The sequence below is a fragment of the Gopherus flavomarginatus genome, chromosome 2, assembly GCF_025201925.1.
Source record: "Gopherus flavomarginatus isolate rGopFla2 chromosome 2, rGopFla2.mat.asm, whole genome shotgun sequence".
Lineage (NCBI taxonomy): Eukaryota > Metazoa > Chordata > Testudines > Testudinidae > Gopherus > Gopherus flavomarginatus.
Genome location: NC_066618.1, coordinates 95,896,809 through 95,914,987, shown reverse-complemented (window position 1 = coordinate 95,914,987; position 18,179 = coordinate 95,896,809). Strand labels below are relative to the sequence as shown.

The 18,179-nt window shown below is 41.4% G+C and overlaps 1 protein-coding gene across 5 annotated transcripts in view; it reads right to left on the bottom strand.

The window, feature by feature from the left end:
• The window catches only part of SUGCT (succinyl-CoA:glutarate-CoA transferase), a 477,812-nt gene that overhangs the window by 441,699 nt on the left and 17,934 nt on the right, over positions 1 to 18,179 (bottom strand). For all 5 annotated transcript variants that reach the window (XM_050937744.1, XM_050937745.1, XM_050937747.1 and 2 more), the window contains one exon: positions 11,005 to 11,125. In XM_050937744.1, the coding sequence (XP_050793701.1) occupies positions 11,005 to 11,125 (121 nt within the window). The remainder of the gene's footprint in view (positions 1 to 11,004; positions 11,126 to 18,179) is intronic.

Genomic DNA, 18,179 nt, shown 5'->3' with positions numbered 1-18,179 from the left:
CGTAAGCCTAAGGCTGATCAGCAAACTCCAAGGCTTTTTACATCTGGGAACTGTTCATTTTATTCTTTTAACCACATTGGAAACCAGCTGCAAGTTGTGATAAATAAACACCACCACTCCAGTACCTCAGTTAGGTACTAAGGTCTTTCTATTTAACCCACTGGGGCTTGAAGATGCTGCTAGGAAGGCCAAATAAAGGCCCCTCCCTGGTCCTCTGCCAATTGGCCCATGGGAGAAAAATTCCTTCCTGACCTCCTGAACAGGAGATCAGCTAGACCCATAGCATCTGTCAGGCCAGGTTCCCATTCCTAGTTCAGGTGGGCTTCTGGAACGGAGCCAAAAGAGGCTCCACATGGACCCTGTACTCAGCTAAATCCTGGGAGCTGAGGAATGCTGGCCAATCAGCACCCATCTCTCCCAGCTTGCCAATAGGTGCCAGACTCCCAGAGGGAAGAGCTACCTGTTTGTTCCTTGGCAAGTGTCTCCCTCCCTCACCACTGGAACTGTCCCCTTGCACCACTGGCCCCATCAATTTCCCCCACCCGTTGATGTGAGTGAGTGGCTAGGGATTTTAATTGTGTGTTTTATAGCTTTAGGGCCTTTTTGACTTACTTCCTCATGTTGAAAAATATTTCTATAGTTTAAGGTCATCATGCTAGTTTTGGTACAACCCCAATCAACTTAAATTTTTTGTAGTCACATTTATTTAGTTGCTCAGCTATAGTTGTTGCTTGAACCATCTTCAGTATTTGACTTAAGACAGGAACCTACTCTTGATTTAGTCCTGCGTGTTCCTTAACTAGCTGTTCCAAGAAATAATCACTGAAGGCGTCAAGGATTTACTTCTCTAAATGGTGCCCTGTAGTGAAAATTGGCTCATTTATGTGTAGGTGGGTAAAGTCACCCATTATTATTGTATTAGATTCTGTTGCCTCTTAAATCTGCCTGTTGCTGCTGCGATCTAGTCTGGCCCCATAGAAAAGGGGCAAGAATTTAACAAAAGAGCTATGCAAATGTGCACCAGCTGCAGATCAACCCCTACCTGGCTCTCTAGAAATAACAAGATCACTAGAAAAAAAGCCCAGGAACTCCAGGTTACCTGCCATTGCATAAACCAGCATCTTCTGATAAGGAGGACGCTACAAACTGGCTCCAATCTGAAGCAATTCCACATATGTCACCACAGTTAGTTAATGAACTAGAGGATTTTAAGAACACTTTTCCAGGTGTTGCTACAACCAGCCCAAAGATTATTGTGGTTGTTTTTTCTGTTGCGAAAATACTAGAGGTGAAATAGGACATTCATACAGAACAGTTGTAATTTATTTAAATGCTACAGGATGTATCAGAACAGCAGTTCTCAACCGGGGGTCCACACCCCAGCCGGCAGCGTAGCAGGGCTCAGACAGGCAAGCTGCCTGCATGCCATGTCCGGTGGTCCCTCACACTGCTCCTGGAAGTGGCCAGCTGCTGGCACGTCTCTGCACACCTCTGGTGGTGGTGGGGCAGCTCCATGCACTGCCCCCACTCTGGGCAGCGCACAGAGACCTGCTGCTCCCTCCCCGCAAGGGTCACGCAGATACATGCCAGCAGCAGGGCTAAGGCGGCTTCCTGCCCACTCTGCCTCCCTCTCTCCATGCCGTTTCGCTCCCAGAAGTGGCCAGCATGTTCCTGCGGCCCCTGGGGGGGAGAGCAGAGGGTCTCCGCATGCTTCTCCTGCCCCGACTGCCAACTCTGCAGCTTCCGTTGGCCAGGAACTGTGGCCAATGAGAGCTGTGGGGGCAGTGCCTGTGGGTAGAGGCAAGCAGAGACCATCTGCCCCCAGGGGTGGCTCTATGTATTTTGCCGCCCCAAGCACGGCAGTCAGGCAGCTTTCAGCAGTGCGCCTGCGAAAGGTCCGCTGGTAAGGCAGATTCGGAGGCATGCCTGCAGGAGATCTCACAGTCCTGTGCCTTTGGCGTACCCGCCGCCGAATTGCCACCAAAACGGTGGGACTGGCAGATCTCCCGCAGGCATGCCACCGAAGGCAGCCTGACTGCCACCCTCATGGCGACCGGCAGGCCGCCCCCGGCACGTGCTTGGAGCGCTGGTGCCTGGAGCCGCCCCTGACTGCCCCCCCTCCACCCTGCCTAGGAGCTGCTGCCAGAGGGGTGTGCGCGTGTTGGTCACTTTGGGAGCCACCCCCCAACCCTCTCCTGCACCCCAGAGCCTACATGCTGCACCCAAAATTCCTCCCAGAGCCTGCACCCCTCACCTCTCCTCCCACACCCCAATCCCCTGCCCCAGCCCAGAACCTGCACCCAAACTCCTCCCAGAGCCCCGCCACCCATGCCACCTCCTCCTGCACCCCAACCCCCTGCCCCAATCCAGGTAATTCACTTTATTTTCATTTATTTCCCATTACTTATAATATAGGAGGAGGATGAAAGAAAAAAAGAATGAAAACCAGGGTGGGGGAGATAAGAGAGAATATTCTTTTTCTAGGCTGGGTCTCAATGGGAGGGGAGGCCTGAAAATGAAGGTCCCACTAACTCTAAATCCACCACTGCTCATAAGTTGTTTCCCTTTCCCCCAATCTTTAATCTAATTTTTTTTTTGGGGGGGTGTCTTTTCAGGCCACAACCTTGACAACAATTATGCACATGAATAACTCTGATCATATGAGCAGTGTCATACTCTGTAAGGTGACTATCATATATAACTGTTTGCAGGATCAGGACCTTAAACTGTAAGCTGTTTTGGGCAGAGTGTATTTTCCTATATGTCTGCACAGTACTTAATACATCTTATCTACAACTAGAATACAAATAATTAATTACTAATAATAAATCCTAACTGTTACCATACTAGGATCTCCCAGAAGTATCAATGGAGCTATGGTCACTTAAAAAGGGGACACTTGAAAGAGCTCTCATACTGCCACTAAAACAGTAGAGAAACTACCTATATATGATGCAGTGACTGTATCTACTCTTTTTTGAAAAGGATAATAAAAAGGCAATGGGAAGGAAAATAAGGAAAGCTACAGTTCCAAATCACCTTTACACAAGAGAAAAAGCACACACAATTCAAACTAAAAATCTAAAATATAGACAAAAACTCTTTTTAAATTAATAGTCAGGTTATTATAGGAGACCAACCAAAGACCAACCAAAAATCAAACTCAAAAATCTCATAAAACACAAGTATAGTTTCCCCCACAGAGTTCTGAGTTACAAAAAATATTTAAAAATCCCAGCACTTTGATTTGGAAGTAATACTCGGCAGCCAGTGTTGTCCTTTTAAACACTGCCCCCTACTGTTCAGAAAACGGTCCTAATTAACTTTCTCATAGTTATAACGAAGTGCTAAACAAGTCCATACCAACAGCATCAAATGGTCACTCCTCTGTGACCAGCACACGTATGGTTTACTTTAACTGGCCAGTTTTCATAAACTTAAACCAATCTCAACCACAGAGCTGTCAGAATATATTAGACTTAGAACTAGTTTAAGATTACTCTAATTAGCAATGAAGCCAACTTGTGAGTGAGAACAGACAATCTAGGAGGCTCAAGAGTGCTCAGAAAATAGCAGAAATGTTGGGAAATATCACAAAGATTCTAGCACCAGGGCAACAACCAGTGCAATACTACATAAATTCAATCAGACTTGTTTAGATAAGAAACTCAATTTACTAATCACCTTTCCAAAATTCCAAAAAGGAGTTAGCATTTGGCTTACCTATGTGTAAACTCTTCACTGGTGCATGACCCTGGCTTTCTGATAAGCTACTTGTCTCAAACTTAACAATTGCTACTTTAAGCACAGCAATCCAAAAATTTAAAAAAGAGGCAGTTCCAAAATAGTATTGCTTTTGTGTAAAAGACTGCATTGACCAAAGTCTAGATATGATACATCTTATTAATTTAGAGTTGCTCTTTCACATCTCCTGGCTTGCCAGTGTCACCTTGTGTATTCTCTTCATGTTTCTACTGTCCTAGGGACAAATAAAGTGATTCTTATGGTGACCACTGCCAACCTGGAATAATAATAATATCCATTGTCAAAAAATGTATTCAGAATTATTCTCAAAACATTTAATTTTTTTCACCGATCAATTTATTTACGACACTGGAAAAACAGCTCTGCAGCTACTCAGCAGGGACAAGTGTTGATTAATATGTCCAATTGGTATGATTTTTAATAAAAATACTGTATAGCAGCAACCTACAGGAAATTCTGTAAAACTTGCACATAACTTCTGGCTGAAGCAACCACCATACATACATATTCATTTAATATATATAATTTACATTACTAAGGGCCTGATTCTGCAAACACTCAGGCAGCTTTTCTCACATGGATAGTCCCACTGACTTCAAATCAGACGTGTTTAGATAACGTTAATGACTTCAATGACTATCCAAAAGGGTAAAGTTACATGTGAGCTTAAGCAATTGCAGGTTTCGGATCTTAATATAAAATTTGTTTTCTTACCACTAACTTTTCAGCAACACTTTATAAACAAAGCTTTATGAGAAAGGATGTAGTTGAGGAAGGTTCCAAATGCATTAAGTTTTTCAGTGCAAAAATTAACTGGCTGATTAGCTATTACCCCACTGTTAGCAAACTAATCACAAATGTGTTATAAAGATCAACAAAAGAGTTCCAGAAATACCTGATCCAAAGCACACTGAAGTCAACAGAATCTTTTTACTGATTTCAATAGTCTTTAGATCAGGTCCCAAATTTGAGGTGTATGTTTGGGAAACAGCCTCTTTTATAGTAGGAAGTGTTGGGAAACCTTAATAATAGGTGCTGCAAGCACCACCTCAAATGAGTACACTCATTTGAGGTGGTGCTTGCAGCACCTATTATTAAGGTTTCCCAACACTTCCTACTATAAAAGAGGCTGTTTTCAGTTCCTTATAACTCTGCCAAACTTTAATCGTTTGGGCTGAAGATTTCCATATTAGATGTTTGCCTCCTGCAGAATTGTTTTGAAAAGCTTCCATCAAAAGAGTTCAACCATTTCCAAGAAAAAGTGGGCGAAAACATTTTGCCATGCAAAATACACACACACACACACACACACACTTCTAACTGTTTTGTTGAGAATGTCTACCACACCAATTCTTTGTAACAGACTTGAATTGTGGCAAGGTGTAGGATCTCAAAAGATTCCAGCAGCACTAATCACACTTTATCTCCTCACAGCTTCTATCTGCGACTGCTGTCCCTACAGAGCAACTGAGCATGCTCCAGCCCAGGGCTATAGGTGCACAAGCTAGACTCTCCTTGCAGTTGTTGCTCATAGCTGCTATGGGTCAGGGTGGAGCCAAGCACCAGAACTAAGAGTAGGGACCTTGTAGCTCCTGTGCTTTCAATGACCTCAGTTTACTGGCACCAGACAGTGTGGATGAGGAAGGGGCCTGACTCAAATGCAGAGAGGATAAGAGGTGGATCAGGTGTGGAAAGGAGTAGATTGGGACAAGGAGCTGAGATGGAGCAGGACTGGGATTGGGAACAAAGGAAGGAAACAACAGAGAGAAAGACTAATAATGGTGAGAAGATGAGGAATGGGAGGAAGATTGGAATTGGCTGAGCAAGGAGACTAGGGGATCAGGTGAGGGGGAGACAGATCTGACAAGGGGCAGGGTGTGGAGGAAGAACTGAAGCTGGCTGGCTGAGTCTAGTACAAGGACCAGGGTGAGGATGACACAGACTGGAAAAGGAGCCCAGAGAGAGAGAGAGAGACTGGAACTGGGAACAGCTGTGGAGGGGAGAGTGGGAGTGAGGGATGATGGCCAGAGAGACCGGAGGAGGGTGAGAAGAGACAGACTGGATGAGGAGTCATGAGGAGGGAACTGAGACTGGCTGGGCAAGACGACCAGAGGTTGCCACAAAAGGGACAGGAGTTGGAGGACTTTGTGAACTCTACCAGGAACACAACCGTGTTCACGGCACCGAGGAGGAACCACCAACTAATAACCCTGGCAGGCCATGGAATCAGAGCGGAGTACAGACTGGCCTACCGTGGTTCCTTGCCCTCCACTGGTGGGCACATGTCCCACCACAGTGTCGGGGCAGGACTCAAGAGCAAGGAAGTGGATGGTATGAAACACGAATATGTACAGATGTTTTCTGGGTGCAGCTCAGAGGCAGACTGGCATGATGTCATTCAGCTGACTCAGGTGGCAGGTCGGAAGATAGCCAGGGTGAGGGGGGCTTGCAGGGCGGGGGCCAGATGACAAGTTCTGGAAGGCCATGGATCAGGGGTGGGCAGGGATCACCCTCCCACAAGAGTTGTGTACTTTTCCCTGCAGCTTCTGATTCTAGCACTTTCCATCCTTGGCCCCACAAAGGTGCAGTATTTCACCGTTAACCTCTTGCTGGCAATGGCCAAGATGGCCATCCATTACTTCAGGAGAAGGTAAGTGAGGGGAGCAGGAGGCAAGGCTGCCCTCACCTCCTGGAGCATACACATGGTGGACAGCCCCATGTGTGCTCCACCCTAGTCCTTCTGATCTTAGTCCAGGAAGTCTCCAAATCTGGTGGTACCAGCCAGGTACAACCTTCGACACACCAAGGAGGACTCTACCACCTGCATACGAAGATGGAAGCTGTGTAGGAGGGGTTCCATGCAGAGGTCCCCCCTCAGCAGCCACTAGCTTCCATATCCTGAGAAGATCCTGATAAAAGACCAACAGGTGAGACTTCTTGGGTGGAGATAACAGAACTGCTGGTCATGTTGGAGGTCTCAGAGTTGGAGGAGGAAGACGTGCTGGGCAAAAGGAGTCTCTACAGAACCTGGAAGTGAAAGGCATGCACCTAAACTGATGGTTTCTCTAAGACAACGGTTCTCAAACTGTGGATCAGGACCCCAGAGTGGGTCACAACACCATTTTAATGGAGTTGCCAGGGCTGGCGTTAGACTTGCTGGCACTTGGGGCTGAAGCCAAAATCCAAGCCCTACTACTCAGGGCCGAAGCCCTCAAGCTTTGGTGTTCCTGAATGGCAGGCCTTGGGCCTGGGCTCTCAACCCTGGGGTGGTGGAGCTCGGGCTTCAGTCCCCCTTCCCAGGGTCATATTATAATTTTTGTTGTCAGAAGGGGGTCACGGTGCAATGAAGTTTGAGAAAGACATTAAACTCATCAATAGACATCACCAGCTTTAAGGTAGGAAACAAAAAGAATTATCCTTAAAGTGAACATACGCCCAAGCTTTTCCATTTGTGAGTTTTCCCACTTTAAACAAACTTATATGAATCCAGTTCTAGTTGATCTCATGTGGCCTGCTCCCTTTCACTCCCCAGCCATTTCCAAATGATCAAAGATCCTTCCCCTATCTCAGCTGTCAACATAGAACAGTAAATGTACAATTTACTAAGTAGTCCTAAGTGCACAAGTTTACACTCATTTCTAAAGGGAGAAGGCATGAGACAAAGAAAACATATTGGGATATCCTGATTTGAAATCTGTAACATATCTGAATAAACATCTTGGTGAAATAATTCCACTCCCACTCTCCCCGCAAAACCCCAAATATTTTGAAAATCTAAAATTATAAGTCTGTTGCAGACAAAATACAGAAAATGAATCAAGGGTGACATCCCGGCCCCACTGACTAGGAACTTTGCTATTGATTTCAATGAGATCAGGATTTCATACCAATTGAATAACAATCAAACAGATTATTAATCATCATCATCATCTTGGAGAAACCCGTACTAGCAAAACACCGAAGTGGGAACTTTTGAGCCCAATACTTCTTGAACTTTAGTAGTATCTTCTCAGTTGGTGGTTGTCTTATTGTGAGGCCTGAAATCAAAACTTTCAGAGAGAAGCCATGAAATAACATTAGCCCCACCTTTGGAAGAGTGAAATCTAAAAAGAGTACAGGATTCAATTGATTACAAAAATTAAAAAGCTGCCAACAAATCAAGAAGAGATCGAATCAGAAGACAAAAATTGCGGTCAGAATGCAACAAACAGAGAAAGAAAAATAGCTAGAGCACCACGTATTGTGACATGGTCAGTCATTCATGCACTAGCCAGCCCAAACTTGCTTAGCCTTTAAAAAAAATCAAAGGACATCAGAACTATTCATATTAGAAGAATGAACTGCCTCTTTCAAGCATCCAATCACTATTCCCTTCAGTTGCAAGGTACAGCACTTAGACCCCACAATTTATTCAACCTTTATATATCTTGTACATCACTGAGTTTGTTTTACTAGTGGCTTCAAAATGTTTTAATCCACAGCACAGGAGATAAGTAGAAAAGATTAAGACAGTCACTATGGCAGGAAAATAGTGTTGATTTAAGTAAAATATGCAGACTATTTAGAAACTATCAGAGGTGACCTGTGCCTGCTGATAGTGGGGGAACTGTGAGGGCAGCCGGTTTCAGGAGTGTTACCGAGCATGCTCAGTCCAAGCCAAGCAGCAAATCGGGGGTGGGGGGGGAAACATGACCCTGCTTCCTCCCCCCTCATTTTCAGAGGGACTGAGAATTCCACAGTAGAACTGGTTAAAAAAAAATTTTTTTTCTTCAATGGAAAATTTTGATGAAAATGTAAATTTTCATTTTTATCTAAATTTAACAGGGAAAAAAATTCAACAGAAATACAAGTACCAAAAACTTTTATTTCTGCCAAAATATTTAAGTTTTTGAGACATTCGATTTTTCGACAAAAACTTTTAAAAGGAAGCAGAAACTTTCTGTGAAAAAATTGTTTCATGAAAAACCCAATTTCCTGTTAAAAATGTTTCAACTGAAAATTTCTAATGAGCCCATAGTCTTGGGGTTACTATACTTGCAAAATCCAAAACTGGGGTACTATTGTGGCAACACTATTTAGGGTTATGAAGTAGTCACACAAAGCTAAAGTACACTTCTTTTTAAAAATGCATGCTGGTATCAACACTGCCAGCTTCTGGATATTTCTTGGATTGTAGGTTTTTTTTTCCCCAGTAACTTACGGTCTGAACTAGTTTATAATTAAACAGTGAACTAGTGTTGTTAACATTTGCTTTGAGCAAAAGAACAGCATTGATTGTAGAGACTATCAGTTGACTTTTATCTTCACTCCAAAACCTGTTCTTCTCCCCTGATGCTCGTTTCACTTGTCTGTCTCAGTAAACACAATGCAAATTCTACTCAAGATAGCCATAATTCTTGAAAAAACATTTTGTAGTTATAAAAAATCCAAGTGTTTTGAGTGATGAAACAAAAAAGTGGCACAGTTCAGGTGTCTCAAAAGAGACATTTTGGACTTTGGAACATATTATGAAAAACCAGAACTGGGATATATATATTCACTTTGCATAGACTTCAATGGGAAACATGGATGCTCAGCACTCCTAAAATTCAGGCCATTGATGAACATGCAGTATAATATATCAAAAGGTCACCTCAGATCCACTCTGTAAATTCATGTAGATCGGGGTGGCCAACCTGTGGCTCCGGAGCCACACGTGGTTCTTCAGAAGGTAATATGTGGCTCCTTGTATAGGCACCGACTCTGGGGCTGGAGCTACTGGCACCAACTTTCCAGTGTGTCACTGCTCAACCCTGGCTCTGCCACAGGCTTTGCCCCCTCTCCACCCCTTCCCGCCCACTCTCCTGAGCCTGCCATGCCCTCACTCCCATCCCCTTCCCCTAGGGCCTCCCAGATGCTGCAAAACAACTGATTGGGGAGGCACTGATTGGAGGGGCTGCCAGTGGGTGGGAGGCTCTGAGGGAGCTGATGGGGGGCTGCTGACATATTATTGTGGCTCTTTGGCAATGTATATTGGTAAATTCTGGCTCCTTCTCAGGCTCAGGTTGGCCTCTCAATGTAGATGCACTTTCTAAAATAAAACAATGCATTGAACATACACCGTACACTATTTCCAAACATCTCTGTCTTTGTTATTTGAAAACCACATTTCTTTATGCATGGTAAGTATGAAGTTTAAAAAGAGGTATTTGGTTCTAATTATATAAGTGCATATATGTGCAAAAAAATTCTTCACAGTCAGAAAATTCAAAAATTGCTAAATGTGTTTTCGTGATTTGTTTTCCTTCTGGACTGAGCCAAGTTGTCAAAAGTTCATTCTAAACAGTATATTTGTTTAAGTTATAATTTATTTAAAATAGGAATTTAAGGCAGAAATCTCATTTCTACCATAACTCTAAACATCAGAGTAGACATAGCAGATCTAAAGAACCTTTAACTATCAAATGTTGACCTTACCATATTAGGCCTGTTTTTTTAATGTAACACCTTTTAATATAGTAAATTTTTTTAATTACACCTCAGGCTCTGATCCTGCAAACACTTACACATGTGGAACATTGAACTATTCACATAAATAAAGGTGAGCATACACATAAATGTTTGCAGGATCAGGGCCTAGGGTGGTATTTCTGCATTTTTTAAAATTCATACACCAAGAATTATATCCTAAGACAATTCCTTTTACAAAATCCAGTTAATACTATGAAACAGGATAAAGACTATAACTTGCCAAACTAAAGTCCAAGGTCAAATAGCAGTAGTAAATGCCTCTTATGTCAACCCTAAATTCATGACAGAAGGCTGTGAAGAATATAAAACCTCATGGTTCAGGATTTAAACCAATTCCTAACTATTAGATATACGAATGAGAGCTTTATGTGGGATAGATTATTATTCCACATCTGACTATTGTGGGGTGTCTTGATCCTCCCTCTGGTACTGCCACAGCCAGAGACAGGATACTGGACTTGATGGACCACAGGTCTGATCCACTATAACAGCGCCTATATTGAGCAAATTATCGTAAAGGAGTTTGCATGGTTGCCAACTGCTATTTTCCCTACACCTGCTTTCTAGATATATAGAAAATGTCAGTCTCCAGAAATATCATTCCATTAATCTGAATGAGCATAAATGAACCAGGAAAGTTTGTATAAAATGGCATGCCTTCTGCTGCAGAATTTTGGAAACAATAAATGAAAGTATGAGACTTTGCACAAGTCTGCAAAGTTAAAATACCTGTTATTGAACAATACACAATGTGAGGAGCAATCTTGTTAATGTCTTCGTACCCCAGGCCCATTTCAGCCAGTTTCCCAGGGACATAATTTTCCACAAAAACATCAGACACAGCTGCAAGCTGAAAGAAAAGACAAAGATGAGTCAGACTTCTTAATCAACTTCTGAAAGTTCAACAAGTTCCCCACATAACTTAATTTAAAATTTTAGTAAACAAGATAGTTCTTGGCTTTCCTACAGTACAGAAGTCACAAGGTAATTGTGACTGGCTTAAATAAACTTGTTATTCTGAACAAATGGCTTCTCTGCTCTGGTCAGTTACATATTAGAAGTGTTGCCTGTCTAGAATGGATTCACTATTAAAATCTTGAATGTACCGTATACGTTGTTATAAGTTGTCATCATGGCAACTGGCCAAAGGCTGTCTACATTTAACAGGACAAACACTGACATTATATTGGTCTTTCCTAATTTTAGGAACGAGTAGGGAGAAGAGGAAGCACCCTTCATCCATTGCTGTTTTTTCTGTGGCAGAAACAGATGTTTTTGGCAACAGTGTTTTTAATTTCCAAACTATCAATTTCACATACAGTATCTTTTAATATATTTCATGGACCTGGTGCTGTCTATTTTAGCATATAACTATCTGATTATGTTACATGAAAATCCTAAAGGCAGCTTCAGGAATAGAATATCCAGTCCTGGAGCCTGACTTTCTGTATCATAGCAGAAATGACAATGCTTATAAACAATGTGATAGGATGCAGCTGCTTTCTAAACCTAGAAAACTCCAGGTCAATGGATTGTTTCTCAACATAGCAAACAAAAGACTACCACCCTTTTCTCAAGTGTATCTATTTCTTATGCTCTGCAACTAAAGCTTTTGATCTGGATATATTCTCCATATGCTTTTATAGTTGACCCCAAGGGCTTTTACCAAGAAAGGTAACTTAAAGGTTAAAGATACAGAGATATCTCTTATTATTTTCACCTGTTCAATGAGGGGGAAAGGATTTAATATGGAGTGAATACTCAAAGGCTAATCCTTGGTTATCAACATTTTCTTTATACTTTATATATTTCCACATAAAGAATCTTTGCATCAATTTAACTAAACCAGTATCCTAAAATTGATTATTGTCAACTTGCCTACATATTTATCTTAAATCAATTTAGTTAAATTGGTGTAACTTTCATGTGTGGATATAAGTTTAAAATTAAATACATTTATACAGATTTAGCTTATGCATGTAAATTTACCAACATAAATTACACAATATAAACCAAGTTTAAATAAATAGATCAGCATCCACACTAAGTTGCACCAGTTGAATCAGAATTAAAACAACAAAAAAACCCACATCTTTATATTTAAACCACTACAATTGTCTGTCTAGATCAGCACTAAATCAGTCTGAATTCATGCTTTTTATTTCAGTGTACGTTTTTAATGTAAATCAACCCTCTGTTGCACAATATAGGAAATATCTATTTAGTTAAGGTACAGATATATAAATAGTCTGATCCAAAGCCTACTGAAATCAATTGAAAGACTCCTAATGATTTTAATGGACTTTGAATCAGAGCCTAAAGCATACCTTCACTTATCCCCACAAATGGGGAGTTATATCTGGACCTATTTATAAATGGTTAGGTCATGCGAACAAAGTTAATTATGAACCTCTGGAGAAATAGGCTTATACCTGAGAAGATGGTGGTGGTCATTTAAAGGAATTTGAGAAACAATCCACTGACACGTACACATATACACGTACATTAAACAAACACAGGCTTTGTGCAAAAGTGAACTGTTTTAGATTATTGCAAGTTGACCAGAGTTCTACTTTCTGGAGCTATCATGTAACTGGCTGATTACTATGTACAGTACATTGGAACAGTTTCCATAAACTAGTGTCATCATATCAGCAATCACAACCATTATTGTTCTAGCATGCAGGCTGTTTTACTGTATCTAAGGCCAAAGAAAAAGCTAAGCCAGCAAACATTTAGCCGGGCAGACAGAAACTGATCCTCATTCAGACAACAAGGCATGCAACTTATGAATGATTGGATTGGCTGCATGGAGGACACACAAATAACATCCATAGATATTCTGTAAGTTTAACATAAGGTAAAAGTGCATTTTAATGTCAAGGGACAGTATCAAGAAAATCCAGGACTACAAAGTGACTGGTTTAAAATCATTTAAAGCCTTTTGCGGAATCGTCTCTAGATTTTTAATAAACATTGTTGAATTTTAATAGAGGAGGATTGATTGATGTTTAATTCACCATTCCATTGCTGAGAAATGAAATGCACAGTAGTTCGTGGAAGCTACAAAAAGTGTGTGACTGGCATGGGAGGAGTCCTGTCTCTCATGGAGAACAAGGGTACCACAGAGCTAGTGCTACTGTCAGCACTAACCTGGAAGACGGAAGAAGGTAGGATCATAGCCCTCCAGCCTCTCTGCACAGGCTAGCAGAAACAGTCAGGTAAGATGGGGAGCACACTTTGAACACTCTTTAAGGGTGTCTTCACTGTAGAATTAATGCAGGCATTTACTGTGTTGTTTCCCCAACCCCTCTTGCCCACACACCAACAAAATCTCACCAAAGTTTGGTTGTACTTCAGACACAGGGTGGCTGGCCCAGCTGGGGATACAGGCTAGAGCTCAGGTACCACTTTCACTCAGGCTGGTAACTCACTCACTTTGTAGTGCAGACATAAGCTAACTCTTTCAATTGCTGATAGTCCTCCAATGCTTTCCCACAATGTCCTCCCCCTCTCACCTAGGGTGACCAGATAGCAAATGTGAAAAATCGGGACAGAAGATGGTGGGGGTAATAGGAGCCTATGTAAGGAAAAGACCCAAAAATCGGGACTGTCCTTATAAAATCGGGACATCTGGTCACCCTACTCTCACCCCAAAAGACCCAGAAGGAGAGACAATTTATCCCACAACTCACCAGGAAAAAAATCAGAGCCACTCGGGTTTACTGCAGCACAAAGAACCATGGAAAATACCCCCAGAAGTCTAGTGACACACACAGGGGAATGCGCCATCAGTGAGGACACAGAAACTCAGATTTGGCTTTGCAATGTGGCTGCTCGCACTTGGGCTAGACTAAAGCCGATCACCCAAGTTAACTCATCACTCTAAGGTGCTGCACTAACCGTACTACTTGGGAGCTCTACGAGGCTTGGTCTCACCCTGATGCCTTGCTGGTGCACTCGGATCACCCTAACCCTGACACAGAGCTGTGACTTAATAGCAATCAAATTCCACTGTTCATGCCCCACTTTAGATCTCTGAATAAGAAGTCTAGCTTTCTTATTTTGGACTCCAATAATGAATGGAAACAAAAAGGTGCATGCACTGGAATTGTACTTAATACAGCTAGTACACTATTCTGTTCAACTTTATATCTTAGTAAAAAGTGGTGGTATAAGTACAAAAAATATAGATTATTTCTGTTTCTCTTTCTCTTAATTGCACTCATTATTTGGAAAACACCAATACTAAAAACAGATACTATTTTATTAAAAGAAGAAATTTTTTAGAAAGTAATATTAATATTGCCAATTTATCCTTTTGGGGAGAACTTTTAAAAGAATTCCATAAACATAAGTTGTATCCCACCGCACCTATCAATTTCTCTTCTCTGACATAGGCATGAGCGTGGGATGGATCTGATGACTTCAGAGACAGAGGCAGCTAGAGCTGTTGGTCAAGGACAGCAGAAGAGAAAAGAGCCTGCCCATTAATTTCCCATCAGAGAGTTTTCCCAAAACTATGGTAACTAATATCAATTTTATGTAAGAACCACTACGAAATTATTTATAGTAAATGCACAGCAGGAATATATCCTACAGACTTATCCTCTGACAGAGAGTTTTGACGAATTGGTAAGTAGGGCTGTAAAAAATATACTCAGACATATCAACACAAAAGGGTGATAGGATGTCAGATAAGTGGACTTGTTACTTTTAGAAGAGAGGAAATGACAGATAAGATTAGATTTCTCTCTACTGAGCTGCATATCCACTTATCCATCACATTCTTAGGAAGCAGCCAGCAGTGACCAAAAATATTAGAAAGGGCAAACAGTGATATGAGCTAAGTAGACTAAGGAAGAGCAGCATGAGTTACTAGGGCACCAAAGAGTGAAATAACCTTGTGACTAATTATGTGAGAGCAGATGTCTGGAAACCCATCTTCTATTGCTTTGTAAAAGAATGAAAAATGGACCAGACTGCTGATTTACAGATTTGCAAGCCTCTTCTACCCAAGTTGTTTTGGCTGCATCTGTGGAACGTGCCTGAAGGTTCTCTGAGGCTACTAGTCATAGATTCACAGTCTTCTGGCTTTGCTCTTTAACACAGCTATGGATACATGTAGTGAACATTTCTTTGCATGCCTTCTTTCCCATATCCAAGATGGAAGTTTAGGAAATAAGACAATTGATTTTCTGAAGTGTTCAGTACGCTCTATATAAAATTTTAGTACCCACATAACCTCTAGCTAGAGTACACACCACTTCTTTCTGGTGCTTGGGATCAGGACGTAAGTTAAGGATAGATTATGTCCCAAGACCTGAACTTCTCTTATTCATGAATTTCCTTATGGTATTTAACAGAACTTTTTTCTGTATGGAACATATAATACTAGATAAGGCTCAGAATTCTGCATGGAGTGTGTGCCAGATGTATTGATCACTAAGATAACCACCAGTTATAAATCTGCCACTAAAGAAAAAAGTATCCATTCATGCACACCCATTTGGTCAAATCCAGCACTGGGAAGGTCCCATCTTCTGGTTCCAATTTAGGTCCAACTATAATCACACAATGATAAATCTGGAAGATTTTAGCACCATATAATCCAAAACCACCAACCTGTTAGCCCCAGACCAGAAACTTTGCCTAAATCTGGTCCAGAACCAAAACACATCTCCTTAGTCCATCTCTACTGTTACTACAACACCACTGCTTTGGTTGCCATTGATACAAGGCCTGAATGTTTGCTCTTTAAATCTGAGGTGAATGATTGCACAAATTCTAAATTTGCTTTGTAATTTCTTCTCTGTTAGGCTTCGATTTTCAGCTTTATTTTTTTGTGGGGGAGAAATCAGCCTCCACTGGAATGATGGTCTCCTTCATCTCCACCATCACTCTCATGTCAATTTCAGGCATCTAAACTATTCCTTGGTTCTCCTTTTAGATCTTCTACAGTATCATGATTTGCCTATTAAGGCATCTGCTGTTGGAAGACTTTTTCCATTCAGACCTATTTACTTCATCTACAGCAGCACTGAGGGAAAAATCTAACTATTTTTTTGCTGCTAGTGGGAAACTATTTGCCTGTAGGGGCTTGTTTGGCTTCTACTGTTCCCAGGTCAAGAGACTCAGGACAACTAAACAATGCAGTTGAAATACTCCTGAGGGAAAAACCTGGTTTGGGGAGCCTACTTAAATTTGTCTGACTCAGAATGAAGAGGCTCCCTCCAAGGGATGAGGAATCTACAGACAAGTATGACACTAAAAAAGATGAAGCCACATGTTTCCTGAGCCTATGACCTTTGGTTTTTCAGTTTTTTCTAACACTCCTTATATTTTCTAGATATTTTGTAACCCTTGCCTAAGGAATAATCAATTAGTTTAGGGGAAGAGGGACAGAAATTAGCCCTACTTATCTTTTTCTTTTTAGCTTTTGGCCTTTCAGTAAAATCACTAGGGGAGGAGACTTCAGAAATGACCCATATTTTACCCTAAATGCTCTCTGGGCAACAGAGTCACTTGGGGCTTGCCTATATTAGGAAAGGTGGTTAAGGTGAGGTCCTGCCATAACCTGTGTCTACATGAGGGAAATTATTGTGGTTAGGTTGGGGTTAGTTAGCATGTTTAGTTACCTAGCCCCAAGCTAATCTTGATAAACTTTAGAACAGGAAGAAACACCATTGTCATAGTTATCAAGGGCAGCCCTGGAGAGAATCAGGAGAATGTGCTGGACAGAGGAAGAAGTGCAGAAGTGGTAGGATGGGGGTCTCCAACCCCCTTCTCTGTTATGGGACTTGATGGATTTCCTGCACTGCCACTCCTTACTTGAAGAGTTTACCCTGTTTCCTGGAATCTGTGTATTTCTTGGCAGGTGGCTGTACCTACTATGGATGCTAGTTGAGCTCTCCCACTAAGCTATACCACTAACAGTCCATCTTCTGGATGCACAGTAAATTTTGTCTCAGTGCCAAGCTGCCCATGTGTTTCTGCTCAGGTGTTAGGTGCTGCTATTGTGGGGTGGCAGATGACGGGAGGGAAGCTGCTAAAATACATCAATTTTATATTAAGCAAAATTATTTTATTTGTATAATTTTTCCAAACCATCCATAGGAAACCTATAAAGTTAAGTAACAATCAATATTGCCTTGCAGTTCTATTCTGAGGTCTGTCTCTGAAAATGACATTATAGAATCCTTGGTTTAAGGTCTCCAAATGATTTCCATATTAAGTGTGCTCACTTCTGCATAAGCAAGAAAAAACAAACTCAAATTGGAATCCATCATTTTATATAATCAACACCAGCAAAAAATTGCTCTTTGCTGTGTTGGTTCTGCAGGGTTAACAGGAGTAACAAGTAGAAAATCTTGTCTATCACTAAATTAAACAAGTGAGACATAAATAAGGAATAGCTCTATTGAATATGACATGCCATTTTTACATAGTTACTTTTGAGAATAAAACCACATTTTAAGTTCTAAAATGAAAAACTGAAAGAGACAGAACAGAAATATGAAGCCTGATCTGGCAAGTGAACAGATATTGAGGCAGCTTTGCTATTCATAGGATCTGATCAACGGTAAACACATGAAAAACACTTCAAATATTGGGGCCGAGGCCTGCTCCTACAGACTTCATTGGGCAGTGAGCAAAGTAGACATATGCAAACATTTGCTATACATTAATGAAAATATAGATGAACAGATGGTTCACCATTCCTAATACAGTGAAATACTCTTAAACATGAAATTGATTTTTCCACAGAAAAGCTTTACACTAAGCACTATAAATGGAAGTACAATTTCTCATTGCAATGCACTGAAACAATTTGGAACTTAAGTGTGAAATCCACTTTAAAGAGGATTTCACACTATCCAAACGCATTGTAACTGAGTTGCACT